The 26,143-nt window shown below is 37.5% G+C and overlaps 2 protein-coding genes across 5 annotated transcripts in view; both read left to right on the top strand.

Moving 5' to 3' along the window:
• The window catches only part of DDX4 (DEAD-box helicase 4), an 84,689-nt gene extending 59,466 nt beyond the window's left edge, over positions 1 to 25,223 (top strand). For all 4 annotated transcript variants that reach the window (XM_047731200.1, XM_047731201.1, XM_047731202.1 and 1 more), the window contains 14 exons: positions 289 to 369; positions 2,158 to 2,205; positions 3,959 to 4,006; positions 4,111 to 4,158; positions 4,374 to 4,516; positions 5,145 to 5,297; positions 6,789 to 6,943; positions 10,755 to 10,884; positions 12,353 to 12,519; positions 17,186 to 17,331; positions 22,631 to 22,730; positions 23,311 to 23,581; positions 23,734 to 23,847; positions 24,528 to 25,223. In XM_047731200.1, the coding sequence (XP_047587156.1) occupies positions 289 to 369; positions 2,158 to 2,205; positions 3,959 to 4,006; positions 4,111 to 4,158; positions 4,374 to 4,516; positions 5,145 to 5,297; positions 6,789 to 6,943; positions 10,755 to 10,884; positions 12,353 to 12,519; positions 17,186 to 17,331; positions 22,631 to 22,730; positions 23,311 to 23,581; positions 23,734 to 23,847; positions 24,528 to 24,614 (1,691 nt within the window). In that variant the 3' untranslated portion in view covers positions 24,615 to 25,223. The remainder of the gene's footprint in view (positions 1 to 288; positions 370 to 2,157; positions 2,206 to 3,958; positions 4,007 to 4,110; positions 4,159 to 4,373; positions 4,517 to 5,144; positions 5,298 to 6,788; positions 6,944 to 10,754; positions 10,885 to 12,352; positions 12,520 to 17,185; positions 17,332 to 22,630; positions 22,731 to 23,310; positions 23,582 to 23,733; positions 23,848 to 24,527) is intronic.
• LOC125100773 (ras association domain-containing protein 2-like) lies at positions 18,101 to 20,129 on the top strand. Its single transcript, XM_047731204.1, has 2 exons — positions 18,101 to 18,168; positions 18,407 to 20,129. The coding sequence occupies exon 2, from the start codon at positions 18,505 to 18,507 to the stop codon at positions 19,483 to 19,485; it is 981 nt and encodes a 326-aa protein (XP_047587160.1). The 5' UTR covers positions 18,101 to 18,168; positions 18,407 to 18,504; the 3' UTR covers positions 19,486 to 20,129.
• Positions 25,224 to 26,143: the final 920 nt, after the last annotated feature.

Raw genomic sequence — 26,143 nt, forward strand, 5'->3', positions numbered from 1 at the left:
TTTTGCTTATATGATATTTTAAAATAGCATTGGCCCTAACTGCTTTAATGAAATAATTTTAATAAAATAAAAACTTTAAGGAAGTAATTATAATTGAAGGAAATAATTTGTGGAGAAATCTTTTGTATGGTACTTTGAAAAAAGCTCATTGTGATTCCTTTAAAATTTAAACTATTTTGCCTCACATCTTTAACTTCTGGCACTGTGACTTTATTTTCTTCTCTATACTATACGGTTTTAAAACTTCTTCAAAGTAACAGAATCTCATTTTATTATGTATAAATATAGATAGTGAATATGAACAAGATGAGGGAACACAGCGCACTGGTGGCCTTTTTGGTTCTAGAAGACCAGCATTAAGTGGCACAGGTGAGAAATAAAATTAATTTCTTTTTTTTTTTTAAGACTTTATTTATTTATTTGACAGAGATCACAAGTAGACAGAGAGGAAGGGAAACAGGCTCCCGCTGAGCAGAGAGCCCAATGTGGGACTCGATCCCAGAACCCTGGGATCATGACCTGAGCTGAAGGCAGAGGCTTTAACCCACTGAGCCACCCAGACGCCCCTAGAATTAATTTAATTCCTTCCTTCCTTTCTCTTTCTTTTCCTTCCCCCCCCTCCGTTTCTCTTTCTTTCCCTCCCTCCCTTCCTTCCCTCTTTCCTTCCAAAGATTTATTTATGTCAGAGAGCAAGAGAGACAGTGTGAGGATGAGCTGGGGGGGAGGGGCGGCACAGGGAGAAGCAGACTCCCTACTGAGCCAAGAGCCTGTTGTGGGGCTGGATCCCAGAACCCTAGGATCATGATATAAGAGGACGGCAGACACTTAACCAACTAAGCCATCCAGGTGCCCCAGAAATAGAATTTCTTATTGAATGTTAACAATTCATATATGCTTTTAGCTCTATAGTTAGTAACCTAATAGGCACATTCGAGTATAGTAGGTTAGCTCATGATTTTGTCTGCTTTGTAGATCTGCAGACAAAAATACATGTGCAGCTTTGCCTTCCTTAGAAAATTTGTACGCTGTGAATTAATTTTTCTCTCTTATCTACCAGTTAATTTGATGTGTAAATTATACCTTTAATTGGAGGAAGCAAAATGAAGTTTTAGTGGTTTCAAAGGGAACCTGAGTTAGGAGATTTGAAGAGAAAATTTTTTAAAAAGCCCAATTGTTGCTAAAAATGTGCAAATGTGGATAAACTGGTACATCCAGACAATAGAATATTATTGAAGAACAAAAAGAAATGAGCTATCCATCTATGAAAAGATGAGGAACCCCAAATGCATATTACTAAATGAAAGAAGCCAATCTGAATAGGCTACACACTGTATAATTTCCAACTGTATGACATTCTGGAAAAGAAACAACTCTGGAAAAGAGTAAAAAGATCAGTGGTCGCCTGTGGTTGGGGGAGGAGGGATGAATAGCATGGAGCATTTTTTTTTTAGGACAGTGAAAAGACTTTGTGTGATACATTAATGGTGGATACATGTCATTTTATATTTGTTCAAACACATAGAATGTACAACACCAAGAGTGAGCCCTCATGTAAACTTCGATTATGCCATATCAGCTTAGGTTCATCAGTTGTAAGAAGTGTACTACACTGGTGGGGGGTATTGATAACAGGGAGGCTGTTCAAATGTGGGGCAGGAGGCGGTATATGGGAAATTTCTGTTCCTTCAATTTTTCTGTAAATCTAAAACTCTCTTAAAGAAAGGAAAAGTCTTTAAACAAAATGTTCAAATAAGGAAAAGATTTAAATTAAATGTAGAATTAAGAGATGGATGGATGAAGGGACCAGGAATCTGTAACACTCAATATTTGAATAGAAATAGCTATTTGGTTTATGTGTTCAAAGAAGAGAGCTGTGTTTAAAAAAAAAAGGTGAGGGGCGCCTGGGCGGTTCAGTGGGTTAAAGCCTCTGCCTTCGGCTCGGGTCATGATCCCAGGGTCCTGGAATCGAGCCCCGCGTCGGGCTCTCTGCTCCGCGGGGAGCCTGCTTCCTCCCCTCTCTCTCTGCCTGCTTCTCTGCCTACTTGTGATCTCTCTCTTTCTCTGTCAAATAAAAAAAAATAATAAAAAAAATTAAAAAAGGTGAACTATGTTTTCTCTAAATAATCTGTAAAAAAAAAAAAAAAAAATGCATTACAGGTAATGGTGACACTTCCCAAAGCAGAAGTGGCAGTGGAAGTGGACGAGGTGAGTTCTTACTTGGTTTACCTATAAATAGTTAACGTTATAGTAATCCTAATTTCATTTTTGATGTTAAAGGTTTGGTGACTGTTAGTGCTTTAACACATATTGAGGAGCAGACATATGCTCAGCCTGTTTTGGAGTATTACTTAATACTCCTCTGTGTAACAGTTCCATTATGGGGATTATATACCATAGATGTATTTGCTCAATGTATACACAAGGGTGTTCACTGAAGCTTCATTTATAATAAAAACTGAAAAGCAACCAAAATTCATCAATAAATAATGGTTTAATAAATCATATCACCCTAAAATAGGATCCTGTGCAGATGTTGAAGATTGAAATATGTTTGTATGTATGTGTTCTTATATTAAAACAATATGTTTTTTCTTATGAGATAGTTAATTTGTTTTGGTATAAGGCATAAAGAAAGTTCAGTATACATGATTTTGTACTATGAAAATTTTTTTCAGAGTTATAATATTTAAATGTTGTAATATAAAAGTTAAAATGCTTTCTGGACTAGGAAAATAATAAAATTTGTTTGATATCTCTGAAAAATCCAAAGTGATCATTAGTCTGAGAGCATTCAAAGAGATGACTCTCTTGAACTACCTCTGTTTCCCACCTTGATTCTTAGATTCTTCATAAAGAAGTTATTAATGGTTAGTTAAACCATATCTACAATTGCTCAAATCTTGTTGGGTAAAGGATTTAAAGATCTGTGGATGTTCAGGACAAGAAAGAGAGTTTACATGTGATAATGTATCTAGTTAGATTTTCAAATCTAATGCAGTCCTTATTCTTTTTTGTGATAATACTGGAAAGTGGCACGATAAGAGGACTAGTTATTTAAAACCATGAAGGTAGTGTATGGGAAATAGTTAACATGACAGGCCTGACTTCTCTTCTTTGAATGTCCTTCTTACAAAGTTGTTTTTTTTCCTGGCATCTGGGAAATTGGATTTGAGGAGGGTTCTCACCACCCTAACTAGTTTGAGAATGGCTTAGTGTGCCTGGAGTACTTTTACAACAATGTAGTTTTAATACCAGCTTTTTTTTTTTCTGGAGTCTGGAATATTGGTATGTGCCAGGCAGAAAGTGGTGGCTACATTTTCAGCCTCTAATAAAAACCATGGGTACTGAGTCCCTAAAGAACTTCTCTGGTAGGCAACATTTCCAATGTGTTTTCACAACTTGTTGCTAGGTAATTAAGTGTATTCTTTGTGACACCAGTGGGAGAGGACTCTGGGAAGCTCTTATCTGGTTATCTTTGGACTTTGCCTCATGCACCTTTTCCCTTTGCTGATGCTTCCTGTCCTTTCATTGTAATAAATCCTAGCTGTGAGTATGACTATATTCTGAGTCCTGCTCAGTCATACAACCTGGGAATAGTAGTGGGGATTCCCCCATACAGATGGACTTTTAGTTCATTTTAGAAACTACATTCCTAAAAATAAAAAAAAGAAGAAACTACATTCCTTTGCTCAGAAATATAGGAACTAGGAAAGGGACTGAGTAGCTTAAACAAAAACTGACAACATAAATCAGTATCATCTACATAAAATGAGCATTTTTAATATTAAACCTAAAGTTGTTAAGGATTCTATTTATCTTAATTGTCTAATTTGTATGAAGGACTTTAAAGATGTCTGTCCATTTTTAGAACTTGTTCTCTTTGAAGACAAGCAGTGAAAATAAAGATGTGCATAACCTTGTGTCTTGACTAATTATCGGTATGAATTTCTTTTATTAGGTGGTTACAAAGGTTTAAATGAAGAAGTAGTAACAGGCTCTGGAAAAAGTAAGTTTTACTTTAGATAAGGTGTTTGATTTTTACAGTGAAAGCTCTTTCACCTCTAAACTAAAAAAAAATTTATCTCTTTTTTGGGTTTGATTGCCTTTAAGATTCTTGGAAGTCAGAAGCTGAAGGAGGAGAAAGTGGTGATACTCAAGGTATAATAATTTTTATGTGAGCCACATGAACGTCTGTTGCATTTTAATAAAAATGAAAAGAGCAGAGTTACATTTTTTTAAATTTGAAGTGAATTTTAATGGTAAACAGTGGGAAGTTCTTCAGTATTTAAAATTTGATTTTCAGTTTTTGTTTTCCCTCTTACTTTTCTTTTGGTCCTTGTAATGTAAGCTCTATCTTTTATTTGAATTCTAAGGACCAAAGGTGACCTATATACCGCCTCCTCCACCTGAGGATGAGGAGTCCATCTTTGCACATTATCAGACAGGCATAAACTTTGACAAATATGATACTATTCTTGTAGAAGTATCTGGACATGATGCACCACCAGCAATTCTGGTTAGTATAATAATTTTTTTCTGTATTGACTATATAACATACTTTGTAACATATATGGTACATTTCTGCAGAATACAAAAGTTTCATTTTTAGCATATAATGTTTTAGGTCAGAAATTGAGAACCTTGTCTACTTTATACTACTTGTAGAATTAATGGCTATGTTGAAAGAGTATTAAATTTCATCCCCACATTCCCAAACTAGGATGAGAACTTCATTTAAACTTACTAAAAAGGATATTTTTCCTAGGGATTAAAGATTTCTGCTGCTTAAGTATATGAGAAATCTGTCTTAGGAGAATGATATTCTAAGTAGTAGGGGGGTGCCTGTTGTCCCCTGTTGTTAATGAGCCATTATTACTGATCAAGATATTTCTATTTTACAGGTTTTAAGGGGCCAGAAAAAAATGTCCTTAGAACTAGTGTCTATAGGGAATACTCTTTAATTCCATCAAGTAATAATATACAGGCTGTAGATAGTATTTTAGAGTGGGGGCATATTAGTAAAGTAACTTTAGTATATAAAGTGTAGTTAACAAAAGCTTGAGACTACTCAAATGAAATATGTTTATGGAATGTTCTGCATATGATATATGGAATTTAATCATACCCTTTCCCCTTTCTTTTAGACTTTTGAGGAAGCTAATCTCTGTCAGACACTGAATAAAAACATTGCTAAAGCTGGTTATACTAAGCTTACTCCTGTGCAAAAATACAGTATTCCTATTATATTAGCAGGACGAGATTTGATGGCTTGTGCTCAGACAGGGTCTGGAAAGACTGTAAGTCCTTTTCCCCACATATAGTCTGCCCCATAATCAAATTATTAATAGTTTTTGAACTTTAGTTCTTCTCAAGTAGTTTGTCTTTTTTGTTGGATGGAAGGTTGATGATTTCAGTGAACTGTTAAAAGTACTCATTGTTTTGCTTCTGAATTCTGGTTTTATTGAGGTTCATATACTTCTTTTTTTTTTTTTTTAAGATTTTATTTATTTATTTATTTGACAGAGAGTGAGAGAACACAAGCAGGGGAACAGCAGAAGAGAGGGAGAGAGAGAAGCAGGCTCCCCACTGAGCAGGGAGCCCAATGCCAGGCTTGGACCTGAGCCAAAGGCAGAAGCTCAACTATCTGAGCCCCAAAGGGGGTTTGTATACTTCTGAAGAAAGAATTTAGAACTATTTCTAGAGTAGTGTTGCAGTTCATAGATGTTTAATCCATTTTAAGACTGTTCAATTCCTGGAAGATGGTGGTGTCTAAAACAAAATGATTGAGGGGCGCTTGTGTAGCTCAGTTGGTTAAATATCCAGCTCAGGTCATGGTCTCATGGTTGTGAGGTCGAGCCCCTCATCGAGCTCTGTGCTGGGCAAGGGGCCTGCTTGGGTTTCTCTCTCCCTCTGTCTTTGCCCTACCCCCTTAAAAAATATATATAACAAAATGATTGACGGCCAAAGCATCAGAGGTTATAAAACGCAGAGAAAGAGAGAAAATAAGTTGTATAATAAAGCTGATAAAGTTTTGGAGTCAAAAGAATGAGAAATAGCAATATGCATTGTACCTTGTCTTTAATATGGAGTAACTTCAGGTTACACTATCTAAAAGAGCTCTGATGAGATCACGTTGGTCTTAGAACTTACCTTTGGGATCTGTCTGTTAAATGGAGTTCCTTGAGATGAGTCTAAAAGCCAATCCTTTCTGAATCAAAGAATTATGGGTCATGCTATTTCAACTTTTATTAGCCTCTGTAGTAGAATTGAAAGGATAATAAAGGAGTTGTATACTATAGCAGCTGATGGATGACCTACACATAGTTTTAGAAGTAGATTTTACTGTCTGATTTGCTTAATGAGAAAACTAGCACAAAATTTTACTTGCCACATTAATTTTACTAAGGGTGAGTAATCCAAATGAATGATTTCCCAATTTTTGTTGTTTGTGTACCACTTTTGTCATGTATCCTGTGATAATTTTAGCTCTACTCCAAAAGGAATTCATTTAGAGTAATTGCTATATGCACTGATTTACATCAAGTTATGTGTACATTACCCTCAATAAGCTTATGTTAATTATTTAGAATTCATGGGTATGCTTTTTAAATAACTGAAATATATCTATCAAAAACTCACTGAAATAATTGTTTTCCTCTCTCATATTAAATTTACCAGCAAGGTGGAAGAAGAATCTAGAAGCTGTAAGGGATTAAGGAATAGATTTCTTTCTACAGGGAGAAGGATGGCATATTATAAATTTGTAAATTATGTAATTCAACTTCTAGGCAGCTTTTCTCTTGCCAATTTTGGCACATATGATGCGTGATGGAATAACAGCCAGTCGTTTTAAAGAGCTGCAGGAACCAGAGTGCATCATTGTAGCACCAACTCGAGAACTGATCAATCAGATCTACCTGGAAGCCAGAAAGTTTTCTTTTGGGTATGTACATCTGGAATGCCACTCAAAACAAGTTTTTCTTCAGAGATTTTTCTCAATTACTTTGGGAATAAGTCAGTGCAGTCACATAATTAGTGTTACTTGGTTGAAGTGTACTTTTTCATCATCATCTTTATGGAATCCCTGTTAATTTCTATTTTTAAAAGAAACACGCTTATTTTTAAAAAACATGCATATTAAAATCAGATGATAATAGAAGTAGAAAGATAAAATAGTGAACATAATGGTGGTATATTTTCTGGTAGTTTTAAATGAATGCTTAATGCACTTAGGGTGTTCCTCATAATAATCTGTTCACATGCAACTTTATAATGTAGAAAATGCTTATATCATAATCACCCCAATTTTTAATCATTTTTAAATTGTTTATGTGCATGTATTTTATGTCTATTTGCATTTAGGTTGTTTCTAGTTTGGGGCTACCATAAATTATAATGAACAGCTTGCTTAAATAAAGATTTTCTATTTTCATGTTTTAAGCATTTCCTCAAAGTAGGTTTTTATAAGTTTAATGTTTTTTTTGTTTGTTTGTTTGTTTTTAAAGATTTTATTTATTTATTTGTCAGAGAGGGAGAGCACAGGCAGGCAGAGTGGCAGCAGAGGCAGAGGGAGAAGCAGGCTCCCTGCCAAGCAAGGAACCCAATGCGGGACTCGATCCCAGGAGGCCGGGATCATGACCTGAGTTGAAGGCAGTCGCTCAACCAACTGAGCCACCCAGGCATCCCTATAAGTTTAATGTTAAAGGGTATATACTTAAAGCTTTGACCAATATACAGTTCTATCAGCAGTATATGAGAATGCCAGTTTCACTATATGTTTTGCTGACATTTGGTACGGATTGCTGCCTAACAAATTACCTAAAACCTAGTTACTCAAAATGTAACTATTACCTAATAGTTACTGGGGATAAGGAATTGGTGAACAGTTTAGCTGAGTCCTTCTGGCTTGAGGTCTGTTATAAGACTGCAGGCAAGATACCAGCCAACAATTGTAGTCATCTGAAGGCTTGACTGTACTGCTCCCATAAGGATCCTTGGTTGTCCTTAGGAAGTGACATCTGGCTTGCTTAGAGTGATGGACAAGAAAGAGCAAGGAGGCTCTTTTAAAAACCGTCTCAGTCACTTCTGCCATATTTTGTTTATCACTCAGCACTCAGTCTGCCCTATACTCAGGACTAGCTATGTCATTTTCTGGAACCAGTGCAAAATGAAGACGCAGGGACCTTTGTTAAAAAATTATTGTGAATTTTAAGACTGTATATAGCATAGCATTAAATCAAGCTAAGGGCTCTTTTTACCTTGGGACCCTGTGTGACTGCATAGGTTGCACACATATGAAGGCAGCCTTACACACATTTAAGGGAAAAGAGATTTAGGAACTATATTTGAAAAAGGGAAGGAAAATGGAAAATTTTTTATATATTGTAAAACCACTACAGGTATCTTCATTTTTAAAAAATTGATTAAGAGGTTGAACTACTTTTGGAACACTTAATAATTTTTCCTGTGTTAATTAAACATTGTTATTTACCACTTTATCTGATAGGATCTTAGTGTTCTTTTTTGCAGGTTTTTTAAGAGCTTTCTATGTAGAAATTATTAACATTTTATTTTCTGTGAGTTATTTTATTTTATTTTTTTGAAGTAGGCTCCATGCTGGGCATAGAGCCCAGAGTGGGGCTGAACTCATGACCTTGAGATCAAGACCTGAGCTGAGATCAAGAGTCACATGTTCAACCAACTGAGCCACCCAGGCACCACTGAATCAGTTTATTTTAAAATGAGAAGAAAAAACCAAGGTTATTAAAAAAATCTAATGTCAAGCTTAACAGATTTTTTTTTAAGTGGGTATATATATTGCTGAGGCCAGAGTTTTTTTTTTTAATAGTCTCCATGTACTATGTTGTCTTTAGACTTTTAAGTCAAGTAAAAAATAACACATATTTTCTTTGTTAAAAACAAAAACATGTGCATGGTAAATTCAGATAATGTGTATGCACAAAATGAGTATTTGTACATGGAAATTTGTTGTAACATTGTGGCAAAAGACTAAAAAGTATCTAAATGTCTGTCATTCAAGGACTGGTTAAATTATGGTACACTTAGAAGAATAATGGTAATAACTAAGTTACTGAATCCTTAGCATTTGGTAAGTTATAAATAATTTTTTAATGTATTACCTTATTTAGGCCTAGCAATGGGAGAAAACAAAGAATCTGTTTAAAGTAATGAGTTTATTTAATTAACAAAGTTTTTGGGGTACCTGCCTAGCTCATTCAGTAGAACATGCAACACCCTCTTTTTTAAAAAGATTTATTTATTTACTTTAGAAAGAGAGAGAATCTCAAGGAGGTGTCATGCTCAGTATGAGCCTGATGCAGAGCTTGATTCCAAGTCCCATGAGATCATGACCTGAGCCAAAGTTATGAGTTGGACACCTAACCGACTGAGCCACCCAGGAGACCTGAGCATATGACTTTTGATCTCAGAGTCATGAATTTGAGCCCCGTGTTGGGGGTAGAGATTACGTAAATAAATAAATAAACTTAAAAAAAACCCCACATAAAATTGTCCTGTTGTCTTAACCCCCCCAGTTATTTAATTCTCTTTAGAGTTACCCACTCTTAACAGTTTTGTATGAATTAGAGGAGAAATAGCTGGTGCACGTGTATGCACTTTAATTCTCCTCTCAGCAAATGGTAGCACAGTAATCTGTTGTCACTCTTATTTTTTTTAATGGTAAATTTTGGAGATAATGCCTAATCTGAAACTGTACCCCTTTTCTTTTTAAGAATGTACAGTATCCCTTTGGATGACTAGACTATAAGTTTTCAGCCTTTTGATACTAAAAATAAAGCTGGCAGTGAATATTACTATAAAGTCTTCTTTCCCCATTTGTGGGGACATATCTGAAGGGTAAATTAATACATGTGAATTTATTGGGACAAGAGAGAAGTTTTTAAATTTTAAGAGAGAGTTAAAATTGTGAAAGAGATTAAAATTGTGAAATGGCTAACATGGTATTATTAAACTTTAGGAAAAATGTGTTTGTCTTCATTTGTCTTCATTTTTACAGTAATGTTGACCTTAAAAAATGTTTAAAAGCCATTTTGTATTTTTTATGAACCACTTGTTCATGTTTTTGGCCATTTTTAAAAAAAGATTTTATTTATTTGACAGATCTCAAGTAGGCAGAGAGGCAAGTGGGGTGTGTGTGGGGGAAGTAGGCTCCCCACTGAGCAAAGAGCCCGATGCGGGGCTTGATCCCAGGACTCTGAGATCATGACCTGAGCTGAAGGTAGAGGCTTAACCCACTGAGCCACCCAGGCACCCAGTTTTGGGCCAATTTTTATGAGGTGGTATTGGTGTTTACTATTGTTTTTGAAGAGCCCCCCCCCCTTTTTTTTTTCCAAAGATTTTATTTATTTATTTGACAGAGAGAGAGATCACAAGTAGGCAGGCAGAGAGAGAGGGGCAAGCAGGCTCCCTGCTGAGCAGAGAACCCGATATGGGGCTTGATCCCAGGACCCTGATCATGACCTGAGCTGAAGGTAGAGGCTTAACCCATTGAGCCACCCAGACACCCCAAAGAGCCCTTTATTGGATATATTCCAGGGTTTTTTCCCCATCATTTGTCATTTGCTTTTCAACTTCTTCCTAGGAAGAGTTTAATTTTTTTCAGGTAGTCGAATGTATTAGGTTTTCTCTTTATGGGTTTTTTAAAATATCTTATTAGAAACAAGTATATAATTTTCACATAACTAGAAAATAACATCCATTTTTCTTGTTAATAGGACCTGTGTAAGAGCTGTTGTTATATATGGGGGAACCCAGTTGGGGCATTCAATTCGACAAATAGTACAAGGTTGTAATATATTATGTGCTACTCCTGGAAGACTGATGGATATCATAGGTAAAGAAAAGGTAGGCCCTAGACGGGTAATAAAATTGTGGATTGATATAATTTCTTTTGAATGGGAAAAGGAAAGATGATGCAAAGAGTTAAGGATTTATTAGAGTACTGTTTATGTTAGGCACCCATCAGATTCTCTGAAGGCATTCTTTTTTTTTTTTTTTAAAGATGTATATTATTTACTTTAGAGAGACAGTGAGCATGGGGTGGGAAGGGTAGAGGGAGAGGGAAAGACAGTCTTAAGCAGAATCTGTGCTGAGCCCATCATGACCTGAGCCAAAACCAAGAGTTGGACACTTAACTGTGCCACCCAGGAGCCACTCTTTGAATGCATTCTTACACAATTATTAAAATAACTCCAACAGTAGATAAATAGTATTTCCTATTTTGTATTTGAGAAGACAGTGAATGAGATTATGTAATCTGTTTAAAATCCCTCACTTAGCTCTAGTGATAGGCTAGGGCTAGAAGCTGGATCTGACTCAAGTCTGTATCCCATATTCCACTACACTGGGAGAAATGGAGTAAATGCTTTTATCTAGTTTCATGTAAGTCATGATGACATCTTTTCTTCATAAAAGAAAGCCTGGTTATTAGCATTTGTCTTTTTTTAAGCATAGGATGATGTTAACCGGGATTGTTACAATTTCTGAGCCTTTAAAAACATATTTAAGTTTATGTACTTACTTTAGGTATTCATGTAACACTTTATCACATCTGTAAGTCAGTGCTTTAAGCTCACTTTGATGAACTTCCTTTGCTTTTTTTTTAGGCTCTTCTCTAAAGGGATTACTCAAAACATGGTCTTTCTTTATAAAGGTAGTTTTCTTTGGATACTTATTTAGACTATCCAGAGAAATCCACCTTGATTTCTCACTAAACAACCTACATGGTTATGCCAAATTCATTTGTTTTTCTTGAAAATGTCTCCTTCTCCTTATAGTATAAGTATTCCTGTGAAGGTGACAGAAGTTTCTCAATTGTTCCTAAGTGATTAGAGAATGGAGAATTCATTAAGAGTTTAAAGTGTTAGAGCTAAATTTACCCCTTATAAGACATTTGAATACGTCATCCTGTTAGGAAATTTTTCCTTACGTTAAAGACTGATTTTATCAGATAATAAGCTGTACATCTCTACAGTGGTCCAGTCCAGTAGTCGGCAGCCACATGTAGGTTATACAAATTTAAAAATGATATAAAATAAAAAATTCTGTTCTTTACACACAGTAGCCATGGTTTAAGTACTTAATAGCTGTAGGTTTAAGTACTAATAGCTAGTGGCTGACATGTTAGGAATTGTTCATCAGTATTTAAACAATACTAGTGTTATCTAAGCATAACAGTTCTCATTATTTTATGCATTGATTTCTAATCTTCATGCTAACAATAAATTAGTAGTCAGAATTGTGAGGAACGTTTTAGTTTAATATGTTGATTTGTATGCATTTTCTGCTCTAACTCTTAAAAATATTCTTAAAGATTGGTCTCAGACAAGTCAAATATTTAGTTCTGGATGAAGCTGATCGCATGCTGGATATGGGTTTTGGACCAGAAATGAAGAAGTTAATTTCTTGCCCTGGAATGCCATCAAAAGAACAGCGTCAAACCCTTATGTTTAGTGCAACTTTTCCAGAAGAAATTCAAAGGTAACATTTTTTTCTTCTTAAAAATAGTTGTTTTGTGCATAAATGCTTTTATGAAAGGAAGAACAATGCAAATATATTACTTTTGAGGTTTTTTTTTTTTAAATGTTAAGATTTTAACATAGAAATGGATGTGTTCCTAAAAAGTTTACTGTATTTTTCATTGTTTCTTGCCTTTATTACCTGGCTTTGCATTAGTGTCACATTTTGTTAAAATGTGTATATGTGTGTGATTACACAGCAGCTAACTAGGATTTATTAAGAGTTTACTGAATGAAGTTACTTTTATGTTTGTGTCTTCTTTTCAAATCAAAATTATATAGCTTGGGAAAATTGGGCCTTTCTTAGAAAATTCATGTACCAATTATTGACACATATTGAATATCTTACTCTATATACTATATGGCTTGGTGAATTCTCAGATTAGGATGACACATCCTTTCTAGAATTGTGACTGTTCTTCCTGCTTGCTGCTCCCTTGGCCACAAGGCGCCTGAAATGACCAGAAAGCAACTTTAGCTTGTAATTCATTAAAGACTCCTCGTATTGACTCTGACAGAGCTTCTTGGTTTTTGGGAACCAAGACCTCCATATCTGCAGAACCTATAGCTTGAGGGGGAGTGGGAAGCACAGATTTCCTATGTGGGTCACTGGGAGTGATGGTAAGGGGGCCATTCTTGCTTGTACCCTTTGGCTCTCAGACTGAGTGCACTATATAAAGATTTCTGATTGAAAGTTACTGTGCCATGTTGAATGATGTGCTGTCTTTGTAAAGAAACACTTCCAAGCTGGCCTGTGAGCTGTTCTTTAAGTGGATGTTCCACTTTCTGTCAGGGTAACAGATTCTGAGTGTTGTAGTGAAGCGAGAGAGTCAGGTTCTTATCTGACAGAGTTGAAGAATGACTCTCCTGGACAAAGGAGAGTGAGTAAAACAATAGAGTTTTATTAAGTAAGGATACAGAGAAAGCTCTCTAGAGTGGGAGGAGTCCCAAACAGGTTGCCACTGATGGCTTTTAATGGCAGTCTTTTATTGAGAACTGACTGGGAAACTTATGTCCTTCAGATTCTTTGGTCATCTTGGTTGGAGCAAGGACCATTGTTAATGCCCTTAATGACTTAATTCTTTGAGGCTTAGCCATTTTCTGTGATACTTGGTAGCCACCAAAGAAAAATACTCCCTAACATCCAGGGCCAGGTGGTCTGTTTCCTTATACCTTGTTCACTCTGTCTTAGTGCTTCTGCCTGCCTGGAATAGTCTCAGAGCCTAGCCAGGGGCCCCCTTTCTTTCCCTGCCTATATCTTAACCCTTTCCTTACTCAGGGGTATGATATGACCTATAGACCTAATCATAACCTTATGGTTATGGGCCTGCTCCATTACTTCTTTTGCTGTAAAGTAGGTCTCCTTGTCTGATAGAGTGTTACATGGGATCAAACACTTCAAAGTCATCAGATAGTAGGACTGGCTATTGATTTGGTTTACTTAAGAGATGATTTAAAAAGTCTCTGTGTAAGGTTAAAAAGAGCTTTTTATGGGGGAAAATGTCTAAATAAGAAAACATTTGATCAGGATTTTTTTTCTTAGTAGTATATAAAATAGTAGTTTCTTATATTAAATGGTGTCTTAAATTTGAAAAGTGATATCTGCATTTCCATCTTCATTTTTGGCAGTTAATAGTGGATAGGTAACTACCTACTTAAATACTTAAATATTCTGTTGCCTTTACTTTTTTAAAGATTTTATTTATTTATTTGAGAGAGGGAGTAAGAAAGACAGCATGAGAGGGGAGAAGGTCAGAGGGAGAAGCAGATTCCCCGTGGAGCTGGGAGCACAAGGTAGGACTCAATCCCAGGACTCCAGGATCATGACCCGAGCCAAAGGCAGTCGCTTAACCATCTGAGCCACCCAGCCACCCTGTTGCCTATTTTTTGATTCACCCTGAAATAGGAAGGTATTTGGATATTGGCCAGTCAAAATGACTAATGCATACTCTCATAACTAACAGTTGTTGAGTGCTTTTTATGAGCCACATTTGATTATAAGTCCTGGGGATATATGGTAAACAAAATAGAGGCCCTGACCATGAGTTGCTTACAGTCTTAAATTACTCAAGTCTCCTCACTTGCTTCACTCTCTGCTTTCAAATGTTATAAGCTGCTCATTACTGTGTTGAAAGTACACTTTTATCGCCGCACATGTCACTAAACCATTGCAGCATCCATTTCTGTGGCTTACGTTTTCTTCTGTAACTGTCCCAAATTTATTACCTGTATCCCTAATCTCTTTCCTGAGCACCAGACTTAAGGTTTTAACTTTCTAGAATATCTTCTTTAGGGCACCTGGGTGGCTCAGTCAGTTAAGTGTCTGCCTTCAGATTAGGTCATGATCTCAGGGTCCTGGGATCCAGTCCCACATCCGGCTCCCTGCTCAGCAAGTTATCTGCTTCTCCCTCTCATGCTTCACCCTCTCACCTCCTGCTCATGCTCTCTCTCTCTCTCAAATAAATAAATAAAATCTTTGAAAAACACAAACAAACAAGAGTACTTCTTCTTAAAATATTTACTAGTAACTAATGTTCATTATATCCAAAATGGAAGCTATTCTTCAGTACCTTCTTTCCTATCCAGTTTTCCTTATTGGCAGCATAGTCTTTCTAAACCAAAATCCTTTGAATACTATTGATTCCTCCCTCATACAATTTTAACTTTCTCCCTTCAAAAATACTCATTTTGGTAGTTATCTCTAGAATATTTCAAATCTGTTGGTTTCTTTTCTGTTTCCCACTTTAAGTCCTTTTCAGTTTCCTTCTCGTTGTTAGTGGCTTTCTAACCTTTCTCCCCAGACTCTAATCTCAATTTTATGTTAGTAATGATTCCAAAATAAAGTCTGGGTTTTTTTAGACATTTATTCAAAATAAACCCTCCCAATCAGAGAGGGAGATGAACCATGAGAGACTATGGACTTTGAGAAACACACTGAGGGTTTTAGAGTGGAGGGGAGTGGGGGGATGTGTTAGCCAAGTGATGGGTATTAAGGAGGGCACATATTGCACTGAGCACTGGGTATTATACGTAAACAGTGAATCATGGAACACTATATCAAAAACTAATGATGTACTGTATGGTGACTAACATAACATAAAAAAAGAAAAAAAAAGAAAACAAAACAAAAAATGTATAAATAAACTCTCTCATGTCTTCCCATCTCCACAGACTGACTAACCATCTTTCAGATTCTACACACATGATGTAATCTTTGCTTCACCTGCTACTTTATTGCTTGAAATCATGTATTTCTTGTCTACTAAAAACTATTTCCTATTGGCTTCAACTTGAAAGCTCTTCCAAATACACATCATTTCATCTATTTCCTGCCATTGTACTTGTGAAACTGTTTTAGACACTTTGCACATTTTTGGGAATATGGGAAGTATTCAGTAGGTGTTAATTATTAAAACTAGAATATTATATTAAATATATTAAATATTAAAGTGTTTAATATGTGGTTATACAAATATTAAAATGTTAACTACCTAAAAATATAGTAATTATTTTTTAATATAACTATGTTTATCTTACTGATGTGAGCATCTCAGTGGCAGAGAACATTATATCCATGTTTGTACTCCCAGTACCTTGCACCATGTGTGCCTGACACTCACTAAATGTTTTAGCAAATGAAAAGGATGGTGGATAATAAAGAATTTGAGGTGGTTTTGAAATTTGTGGTTGAGAGGGGCTTGATTCTGGCAGGAAGGATTCAAAATGAAGCTTTTCTTTTTCTTTTATTGTAAGGGCAGGTGAGGAGAAAGAAACAGCAATGATTTATTAAAATTCTGGAAATGCTATGTTTGAACTATTTTCATGATATTTTAGGAGGCATGTAGAAAGTAAGGGACTGCTAAATGGGAGAGAGGAGGACTGATGATAGATTTGGACCTCCTCCTTAATCCCTAAAAACTCAGCTCTTTGATTGGCAGTTCCCTTTCTCCGCTCACTATGTTTCTGGATGATCTAAAGCAGACCTTAATTGTGTGCTGTCAGTGAGTTATGTGTGTGTCAACATGCTGATACTCTCAACCTTTGGGGTGAGCATCAGCCCCTAGACCCTTCACCTCTTGTCTGATTTTTTTTACTCAGTTGTGCTCTATAAGTGTTAACCATTTTTGGTATGTGTTATGACATGAAAAGCACTGACCTAAGATCTGGTTTGCTCATAATTGTCGAAAGTATAGTAATTTAACAAATAATATTATCAGAAAATAACTCCTAGCAATAATATACATAAAAGTATTTGTGAAGAACAGAGTTTTTGCCCTAGGCTTGTATTTCAGCTTTTAACAAAAATTCCTACTTATTGTAGTCTGATATTTAAGCATAATTTTTATTATATAACATATACATTTTACATAGTTTTACATGGCCTCCACATCACTTGAACTTCCTGTAACCATAATTTGACACAAAGTTTTTCACTAACAGTTGTTAAGTATTTAATAAAATCTTAACATTTTATTCTGATCTTTGGAATTAGTACTTGGATGACATAGTTACTTACCTTATTAGAGTTGTTACAGTCTAATATTGAAGTAACACTTGCAGAAATTCAGTGCATATAATGAGTATTAATGGAAGAGGATAAGTTAAGGAATAATCTTTTGTCTTTGAAGGTTGGCTGCGGAGTTTTTAAAGTCGAATTATTTGTTTGTTGCTGTTGGACAAGTGGGTGGAGCATGTAGAGATGTTCAGCAGACAATTCTCCAAGTTGGCCAGTACTCCAAAAGAGAAAAACTTGTTGAAATTCTACGAAACATAGGTACCTTAAATTGATATAATTATTTTTTTTTCATGATTTTGATTTTTTTTTAATGACTAATTTTTAAAAATTACTTTAAAAATTGTTTGGCGTAAGTTTTTAAATCTGTGTGTTTTTACTGCTTTTTCTTTAAAGCTTTCTTTTATAAAAGGTTTTATGATTCAATTTCCTGTGTAAATTATGTAGCAGTATAGTCCTTTTTTCATAAAGATTAAAAATAGGAAGGATTTGAGATTTAAACAGTATTTGACAAAAAACTATTCTGGGTGAAATGTATATATTTTTTGTTTTAAGAAGTAAAAAGGCCTACTAACATATCTTTATATCAAACTGTGTTTACTCCACCAAAAAATGAATTCTTTGTTTTTAGTTCTAAAAATGACTAACATTTAACTGACTTATTACTGTGGGAATCAGTTGCCATTTTGATTTTTCTGCTTGGTTAGTAGACCTGAGACTTAATGAAGTACTTCCTCTGAGCCTTTTTTTCTTGAAGGTCTCTTGTTAATGTTCCATTTTTCCAGTTGTTCAGATACAAAGTCTTGGAGTCATTCTTCATTTCTTTCTCTAACTGCATATGTCTTGTCTGTTAGCAAAATAATTTTGGTGGTAAATAATTTTACCATCAAAATATATTCAGCATCTATTAGCTCCTCAGATAAAACAAACATTAGATCTTGTCACTTCTTTGTTCAAAACCAGGGGCTTCCCGGGGGAGGGGAGGAGGGGGATAGGGGACGAGGGCGGGAGACGCGGGGAGGAAGAAAGGCGAGGGAAGAGGGGCGGGGGAGAGATGGAGCGCTAGAGAAAGACGGGGAGAGAGGCCGATCAGACGCGGTAGGGACGGATAAAGGCAGGGGGGCGGGATAGAGGGCGGGAGGGGCGGAGGGGAGGCGAGGAGGGCGGGGCGCCCGACCCCCAATCGCGCGGCCGCCGCCTGCGCCGCCCGGCTGGATTTGAGCCGGGCCCGCGGCTAGCAGACTCAGGCGCTGGCTGGAGCAACGCCCCCCCACCCCCGCGCAGAGGCACCCCCACTTTCCAACTCCGCGGGCGATGCAGCCGACTCAGGACGCAGGTGTCCGGAATCGGGGTTCTCCCAGAGGACAGAGGCCGTGACTAACCAGCGTGGGCCAGGTTTCTAGTTTCCCCTTCTGATGAAAAGAGAACAGAAGAATGGACTACAGTCACCAAACCTCCCTCGTCCCGTGCGGACAAGATAAATACATCTCCAAGAACGAACTTCTCCTTCATCTGAAGACCTACAATTTGTACTATGAAGGCCAGAATTGGCAGCTCCGACACCGTGAGGAGGAAGACGAGTTCATCGTGGAGGGGCTGCTGAACATATCCTGGGGGCTGCGACGGCCCATCCGTCTACAGATGCAGGAGGACAATGAGCGTATTCGCCCCCCGCTGTCCTCTTCCTCCTGGCACTCTGGCTGTAACTTGGGGGCGCAGGGCACCATCCTGAAGCCCCTCACCATGCCCAACATTCAGATCTCAGAAGCGGATGCCCCGCCCGAGGGCGAGCAGGCACCGAGCCCCACAGACTCCAGGGGCCTCAAGCCCCTGCAGGAAGACACCCCCCAGCTGATGCGCACACGCAGTGATGTTGGGGTGCGTCGCCGTGGCAACGTAAGGACACCCGGTGACCAGAGGCGAATCAGACGCCACCGCTTCTCCATCAATGGCCATTTCTACAACCACAAGACATCGGTGTTCACGCCAGCCTATGGCTCCGTCACCAACGTCCGCATCAACAGCACCATGACCACCCCCCAGGTCCTGAAGCTGCTGCTCAACAAATTCAAGATCGAGAATTCCGCAGAGGAGTTTGCTTTGTACGTGGTCCATACCAGCGGTGAGAAACAGAAGCTGAAGAACACCGATTACCCTCTGGTTGCCCGAATCCTCCAGGGACCGTGTGAGCAAGTCTCCAAAGTGTTTCTTATGGAGAAGGACCAGGTGCAGGAGATCACCTACGACGTGGCCCAGTACATAAAGTTTGAGATGCCTGTCCTAAAAAGCTTCATTCAGAAGCTCCAAGAGGAAGAAGATCGAGAAGTCAAGAAACTGATGCGCAAGTATACTGTGCTCCGGCTCATGATCCGGCAGAGGCTGGAAGAGATGGCGGAGACCCCAGCAACAATCTGAGCCATACGAAGGAGGGGATCCAGACGCCACAGGGGCCGCCACTGGCACAAGAAGACGCACAGGAAGCTGGGAGCCTTCCTTCCATGGAAATGTGTAGCTACAGACCCCTCCAGCTCCTGCGGAACCACCATCCATTGCCTACAGCAGGATGGAGAAGCCAGCAGACAGCTCCCCATCCTCAGATCCCCACGCTCCTCTCCTTTCTCTCACTCACAGGACTTTTGAATTTTGTTATAAGGACCCAACATGTGTGTGTGTATGTGTGTGTGTGTGTGTGTGTGTGTATGCACTTGAGCACACGCATGCACTAGTAAGCGCGTGTGCACACATGGTACATATCCACGTGCCTACCTGATATTTACACGGAACTGAGTTCCGAGCCACCAGCACCCACCTGGGGGGTTGACATTGATGTCTTCCCTCAAGGGCCAGCCACGCATGTTTGGAAGGGAAGGGGTTTCCGCACACTCACCATTTGGGGTATTTATATATTGGTGGAGATCCTCCCCGTACGTCTAGAAAGACTGGGCATTGGAAATTAACAAAATAGCCACCCCATGCCCTTGGGGAAGGTCGGATGGAAAGAGAAAGATAAATCATCTGTGGGATACATGCAATAAACCCACAAGTTTTTACACTGGAAACTTTGTTTAAAATAACAAAGATGTATGTGATCTGTGTGGATTCTGCCTCTGTCCTCACCTCTGTGGCCATGCCTAGGAGAAGAGAAGAGACTGATGCCTCATTCAGCATGCCAACCCCATGCCGTGGAGGCCAACCCCAACTCTTTGGCACCTCCTTGAGTCGAAGGAAATGTCTCATGGGTTTTTCCGTGGCCAACTGGCTAGTATGGCCCGAACCTGGACTTGTTCTTGGGTGGTGACCAGAGTTTCCCTCTTTAGGGAATCACAGAAGCTCCTTGCTGAAGTGACAGATGCCTGGGAGGCCAGCCCATTTCCCATCATCAAGGGCTCTCCCTGCACTTGGAGCTGAAGCCATGTGTTTGAGGTCAAGGCCAAGGGTTTCTTCTTCCCAACCATAGGATTCTTGCAAGTTGCCCTCAACTTATGCATGGAGATGGACTCCAAGCATGAGGAGGACCCTGCTACTGACTGAGTGTGGGGCTCAGGGAAGCTCTTTGGGCTGCCATATGCAGGTGCACGTGGAGGGTGGAGCTTCTCTGAGCAAGCACCTGGATGATCTTTGGAACAGACCCCAAATGGGGGAGAAAGAGTAGGACAGTCTCTCCCCTGTGTCTCCTCTCAGGAAGACCACTGGGTAGCTGGGCATCAATGTGGCTGGTACAGTTTGAAGAGGGACAGACAGATGCTGGGAGCAGAGGATCAACCAGGCAAGGGTGGGAGCTCCCAGCAGCAGGTGTCTCAGCCTTGTTGGGGGAGGGTGTCCGCATCTCTTCTCCTCTCCAAGAAAGGTTTGGGGAACCTGGCAGTTGGCGGAAGGAGAGCCACTGATCCGTGTCTGCAAAGAAGGTGGATGCTTGCAGCAGAGCCGTTCCTGCCCCCTCCTGCCCCCTGCTCCCTTCTGTGGCTTCCGTAGCCTCGTTAGATGGCTCGCAGCTGTGGTCTTGTTGACTTTCACAAAGATGGCGTGCTGCCACCTGGCATCTTGCCGGGGGTCTCTTAGCAAGGCGACCTCCTCTTTGGGGACAGCACCACCAGCCCTAAGGGGCGTGGACTGGAAATCCGGAGGCTTTAGTCTCCATCATACCCCTTGGTGGGCCTCCTGAAAAATGCACAGAAAACCCCTGCGGCAGGGGGAGAGGCTTCCTTTGTTAGAGCTGGGAAAGAGCTGGTTGGTGAATGCAAACAGACTTCCTGAGTTTTGCATTTGCGAAAATGACCTATGAAATTCTAAAAAAAAAAAAAAAAAAAAAACCAGGGGCTTCCCTTCTCAAAAGAATTTCTTTTAGTGTCCTTCCCGTGACTTGACCACCATTACCTCTCTGTCTTCATGTTCTGAAGCTCTCATGCTCATCCTACTCCACCCAGACATTCATTACTGTTCCTTACATGCACCAGGCACACTTCTGCTTCAAGGCCTTTGTACCTCTTTTCTGTTTGTTTTTTTTTCTTTTTAGCACATCAGGAACACCCATAACTCAGAGTATTTATATTTGTTCCTCCCTTTGCCTTGTACTGTGCTTCCCCAGTTATTTGAGAAGTTCGCTATATTGTTTTATTCTTATTTCTACTTAGATGTCATCTAATTAGGGTACATCTGAAGTAACCCTCTTGAGACTATCCTTGTGTTTTTCTTTTTTCCTTTTTAGGACTTAATGCATAATATTTGCTTATTATTTGTCTCTCCACAATGAAAGCAGGGACTTTATTTTATTGCAGTATTTCCAGCACCTGGAATAGTGACTGGCATCTCTTAGGCACTAAATATTTGTTGAATAAATGAAGCCAACTAATAGGGAAATGGAGGAGAGGAATTATGGATAGTCATACAATCTTCTTTCCATTACTATAAATTATCCTCTTTATAAGAGGTGAAAAAATCTCTGGGTTATGCTTGAGTTTCTACCAATTAAGTACTTTCAGCTAACCAATAAATATTTTTGATTTGTAAGACCCTAGGATAAAGTTTATTAATTTTCTTGATATATGAAATTTTGGGAATAAAGGGGTTTGAATTAAGAGAGAATGTTGGAACACGGAATGTTGTAGTATTTGTCAATCTTGTGTTGGATGCCTTATAAATCCTTAGGGCAATCAAAGCAGAATGAATGATTGAATTACCTTGGGAGGTAGGGAACAAAGGCATTTATTTAACTAGAGAGGAAATGAAGATCCTGAAATGAACTGCTAAGAGTTGGCAGGTAGATATCATTTATCTTGCTCTAAGTCTCTACCTTGGTATTGGCCTGGGAGGACAGTGGATAAGCTATCTTTTTTTTTTTTTTTTTTTTTTTTGTCCCTAAAATTGAAAAAATAGTCCTTAATTCTTTAACTTTGATATTAATTCATTCAGGAATTATTTGAGTTTCTATTACCTACCAGGCCTGGTCTTGGTCTTGGGGATACAGTGGTGGATGAGACTATTTCCTACTAATAACTCTGTCTTTTTTTCCTTGCCCTAATTTTGTAGTTTGAATGTTAATCACTGTTTCATTGTCTTATAGGTGATGAAAGAACTATGGTTTTTGTTGAGACTAAGAAAAAAGCAGATTTTATTGCTACTTTTCTTTGTCAAGAAAAAATATCAACAACAAGTATTCATGGGTGAGTAGATTAATATGTTTTCATAGTAGGGAGGTGACACTTGTATTTGTCATTTGTTAAGAAACATCAATGTATATAATTAACATCATATAATCCTAAGTTTAGGATTCAGAATTCTCAAGACCTAAACTGTTATTTTCATTTTAAGTTTTTGTAACAACTGGGTGATAGGGTGGACATTAAAGGTCTTAGACTCCTCATCATGAGGAATGCTAACTCTTCAAGAGAGCTTCCTTCAGGCTCTCCAATCCTTAGATCTAAGTTTTTCTTCAGAATCCAATCTTTCTCATGTTAGACATCTTTTTATTGACTTGCATAAAAATGTCATATTAATACAACTTTATTGGTGCTTTACTAGTGTAAAGCACTAGTAAACTGTTCCACTTCAAAGTATTACTGTGAGAATTAAATGATGGCTTGAACAGAATTAGTATATACCTGGTATGTAAGAAGTAGAGAGTAATATTAAATGCTACTATTTTTACTATTATTAAAAATAAATATATATGTTGAACTTTAATGGTTCACTGTAATAATTTTCTTAAAAACTGTCCTAACATATGTTTGCTTTTATTTTTAGTGACCGAGAACAGAGAGAGAGAGAGCAAGCTCTTGGAGATTTTCGCTGTGGAAAGTGTCCAGTTCTTGTTGCTACTTCAGTAGCTGCCAGGGGGCTGGATATTGAAAATGTTCAACATGTTATCAATTTTGATCTTCCTTCTACCATTGATGAATATGTACATCGAATTGGACGTACTGGTCGTTGTGGAAATACTGGCCAAGCTATTTCCTTTTTTGATCCTGAATCAGATAACCATTTGGCACAGCCTTTAGTGAAAGTACTGTCAGATGTAAGTTTTGAATGTTTAAACTGAATGGATAGTAATCATACCTTATCACTGAAAGTAGACATTAAATATATATGTATATTCAGGATAAGTAAACTGTTCCAATCTTTAAGACTTGATGCATGTTGTATATGAAATTAATGTCTTTTTTAAAGGCCCAACAGGATGTTCCTGCATGGTTGGAAGAAATTGCCTTTAGTACATATGTTCCTGGCTTCAGTGGTAGTAGTGCAAGAGGAAATGTGTTTGCATCAGTTGACACTAGAAAGGTTGGTTGAGGGGAAAAATTCCGAACCTGGGTTCCAGTTACTCTTTGTGAATGTTGTGGTTAATAAATGTGAAGTAACTATAACATTCAATAATTCTCGAAACCATTTTTTTCATATCTAGATTAATACTTCTTAAAATTTTATGTATGTATGTATTTTTGATCTTAAAAGTGCAGAATTAACAATATTTATGCTCAAACATCCTCCTTTCCCAAATTTGCTAGCATTTAAAATTCTAATTTGGATTCTTCTAAAACTTCTATAAGAATTCTTTGGTTTTAGAATTCTGATGGTATTATTAAGTAAGTCAAAATACTAGAGATAATGAATTGCATGTCCTTTTTTGACATGTCATTTTAAAGGCAGCAGCACTTTTAGTCAGAAGCATTGAGCATACTAATCATTAAATATTTATGCTTTTTAAGCTTTCAGTTTTTCCACTTGCCAAATACTGGTTTAAGGAAGCTTTTTCTTGAAATATTTTGTGCAATTTAGACTTCCTAAGTTGATGTGGGCCTTTTTTTCCCCCCAAATGGATTAAATTTAGTTAAAATCAAGTCTTTTATTATATATTTGGGGAATAGATGGTGGGAGGCTTGAGTCCCCTTTCTCAGTCTGGGCAATGTAACTTTAGAAATGACATAAAATTAAATGTTTTTTTTCTTTCTTTCTTTTTAAAGAATTACCAGGGCAAGAGCACTTTGAACACAGCAGGGTTTTCTTCTTCACAAGCTCCCAATCCAGTAGATGATGAGTCATGGGATTAAAGCTAAAACATCCTTCAAGTTTGTGGTATAGTTTTGATGCAGAGAAGAAAATAGTTTTCAATTTTGAGTTTTTAACAAAAGTGTGAAACCTGACACTCTCGTATCTTCTGTCCTTCCGTTCTTACTCCCACCCTTAAAAAAAAAAAAATTCTTACTGACTAGTTATGTGAAATGCTAAAAATTACAACATTGCAGTTACTGATACAAATGGTGTTAACTGGAAAGATTAAAGCATTCTAAATGTCTTGCTTATTTCTAGTGTATTCTTCAGGGGTTTTAGACATGTTCCATGTCTAAATGCTTAATTTGAGTGTGGTGTTTATTGATCCTATAATGGGCAGTAGGATTTATAAGCTTTTGTTTAGAAATTATTGAGTCTTATTTTTTACTTAAAAGGAGACTTTAAAGCAATAGTATGTCACTGAAACATGGTAACATGATTTTCATATAGCAGACAGTGAAAGACATAAGCCTTTTAAGGTGATTTTGATTTTAGATCATTAGGTGTGTGATGAAAATGGTTAAATGCAATGTGAGCTCTGTACTCCATGACATAACAAATGTTTGTTTTTATTCTATACAGACTTTCCTTGAAAATAAAGAAACACATTTCCCCCTTAGTTTTCCAAGAACACTTTTAATTTTTCTTTGTTGACATATCATAGTTTTCCCATATTTTGAAATGTTGAGTCTTGTAAAACCGATGAAGTGAACAAGGTCTTACATAATTTAAATATTTATATATAATAGACATTAATACACAGATGTAATGGTGAAAATCACACTTCAGCTCAAACTCTGTCAACAAAACACAATACTGTTCACTCTTGCCATAATTAATATTTTGATATTTTAAGACTGAGAGAATCCTTTTTTCATTTACCAGTATATATCTTAACATTCTAGACATACTAAGTTTAAGTAATTCTTAATAAATCATTAAATAAATGAACCAAAATATTAAGACCTGAAGCAAGTGGGATGTAAATATTAGATAAAAAATGATCAATTATGAATGTTTGTTATTGTTAACTTAAGAAATACAAGGCAACCTGTCCCCAATATCAGTCTTGTTATGTGAATTTGGTTAATAAATGAGACATCACTTAGGAAAAGAGAAGGTCTGTTCAGCATATGTTGTTAGGACTAGATGTGTGCCCCATGCCATATTCACAGTCTATTCCACATGTATTATTAAAAATTAAAAGCTACAAAAAAATACAGTTAAATATGAAACCTTTGAATTGGGGATCAGAGTTGACTTGTAACTCAGAGGTCAGAAATCATGAAACAATAGATTTGAGCACGAAAGGATTAGTTGCTTATATAAAGAGTAAACAACAGACAAGGAAAAATATTACTATGACTACAATGGATTATCAATGTATAGTTCTTTATATGTGGTTATGTAGGAATACCAGTAGAAGAATGGACAAAGAACAGACAACTCAAAAAAGGGAAGTTCAAGTAATGAAAATAGGGAAATATTTAACTTGTATTCTGTAATATCATTTCTGGGGAAGGGTAAA

This window comes from Lutra lutra, chromosome 5 (assembly GCF_902655055.1).
Source record: "Lutra lutra chromosome 5, mLutLut1.2, whole genome shotgun sequence".
NCBI classification, from domain to species: domain Eukaryota; kingdom Metazoa; phylum Chordata; class Mammalia; order Carnivora; family Mustelidae; genus Lutra; species Lutra lutra.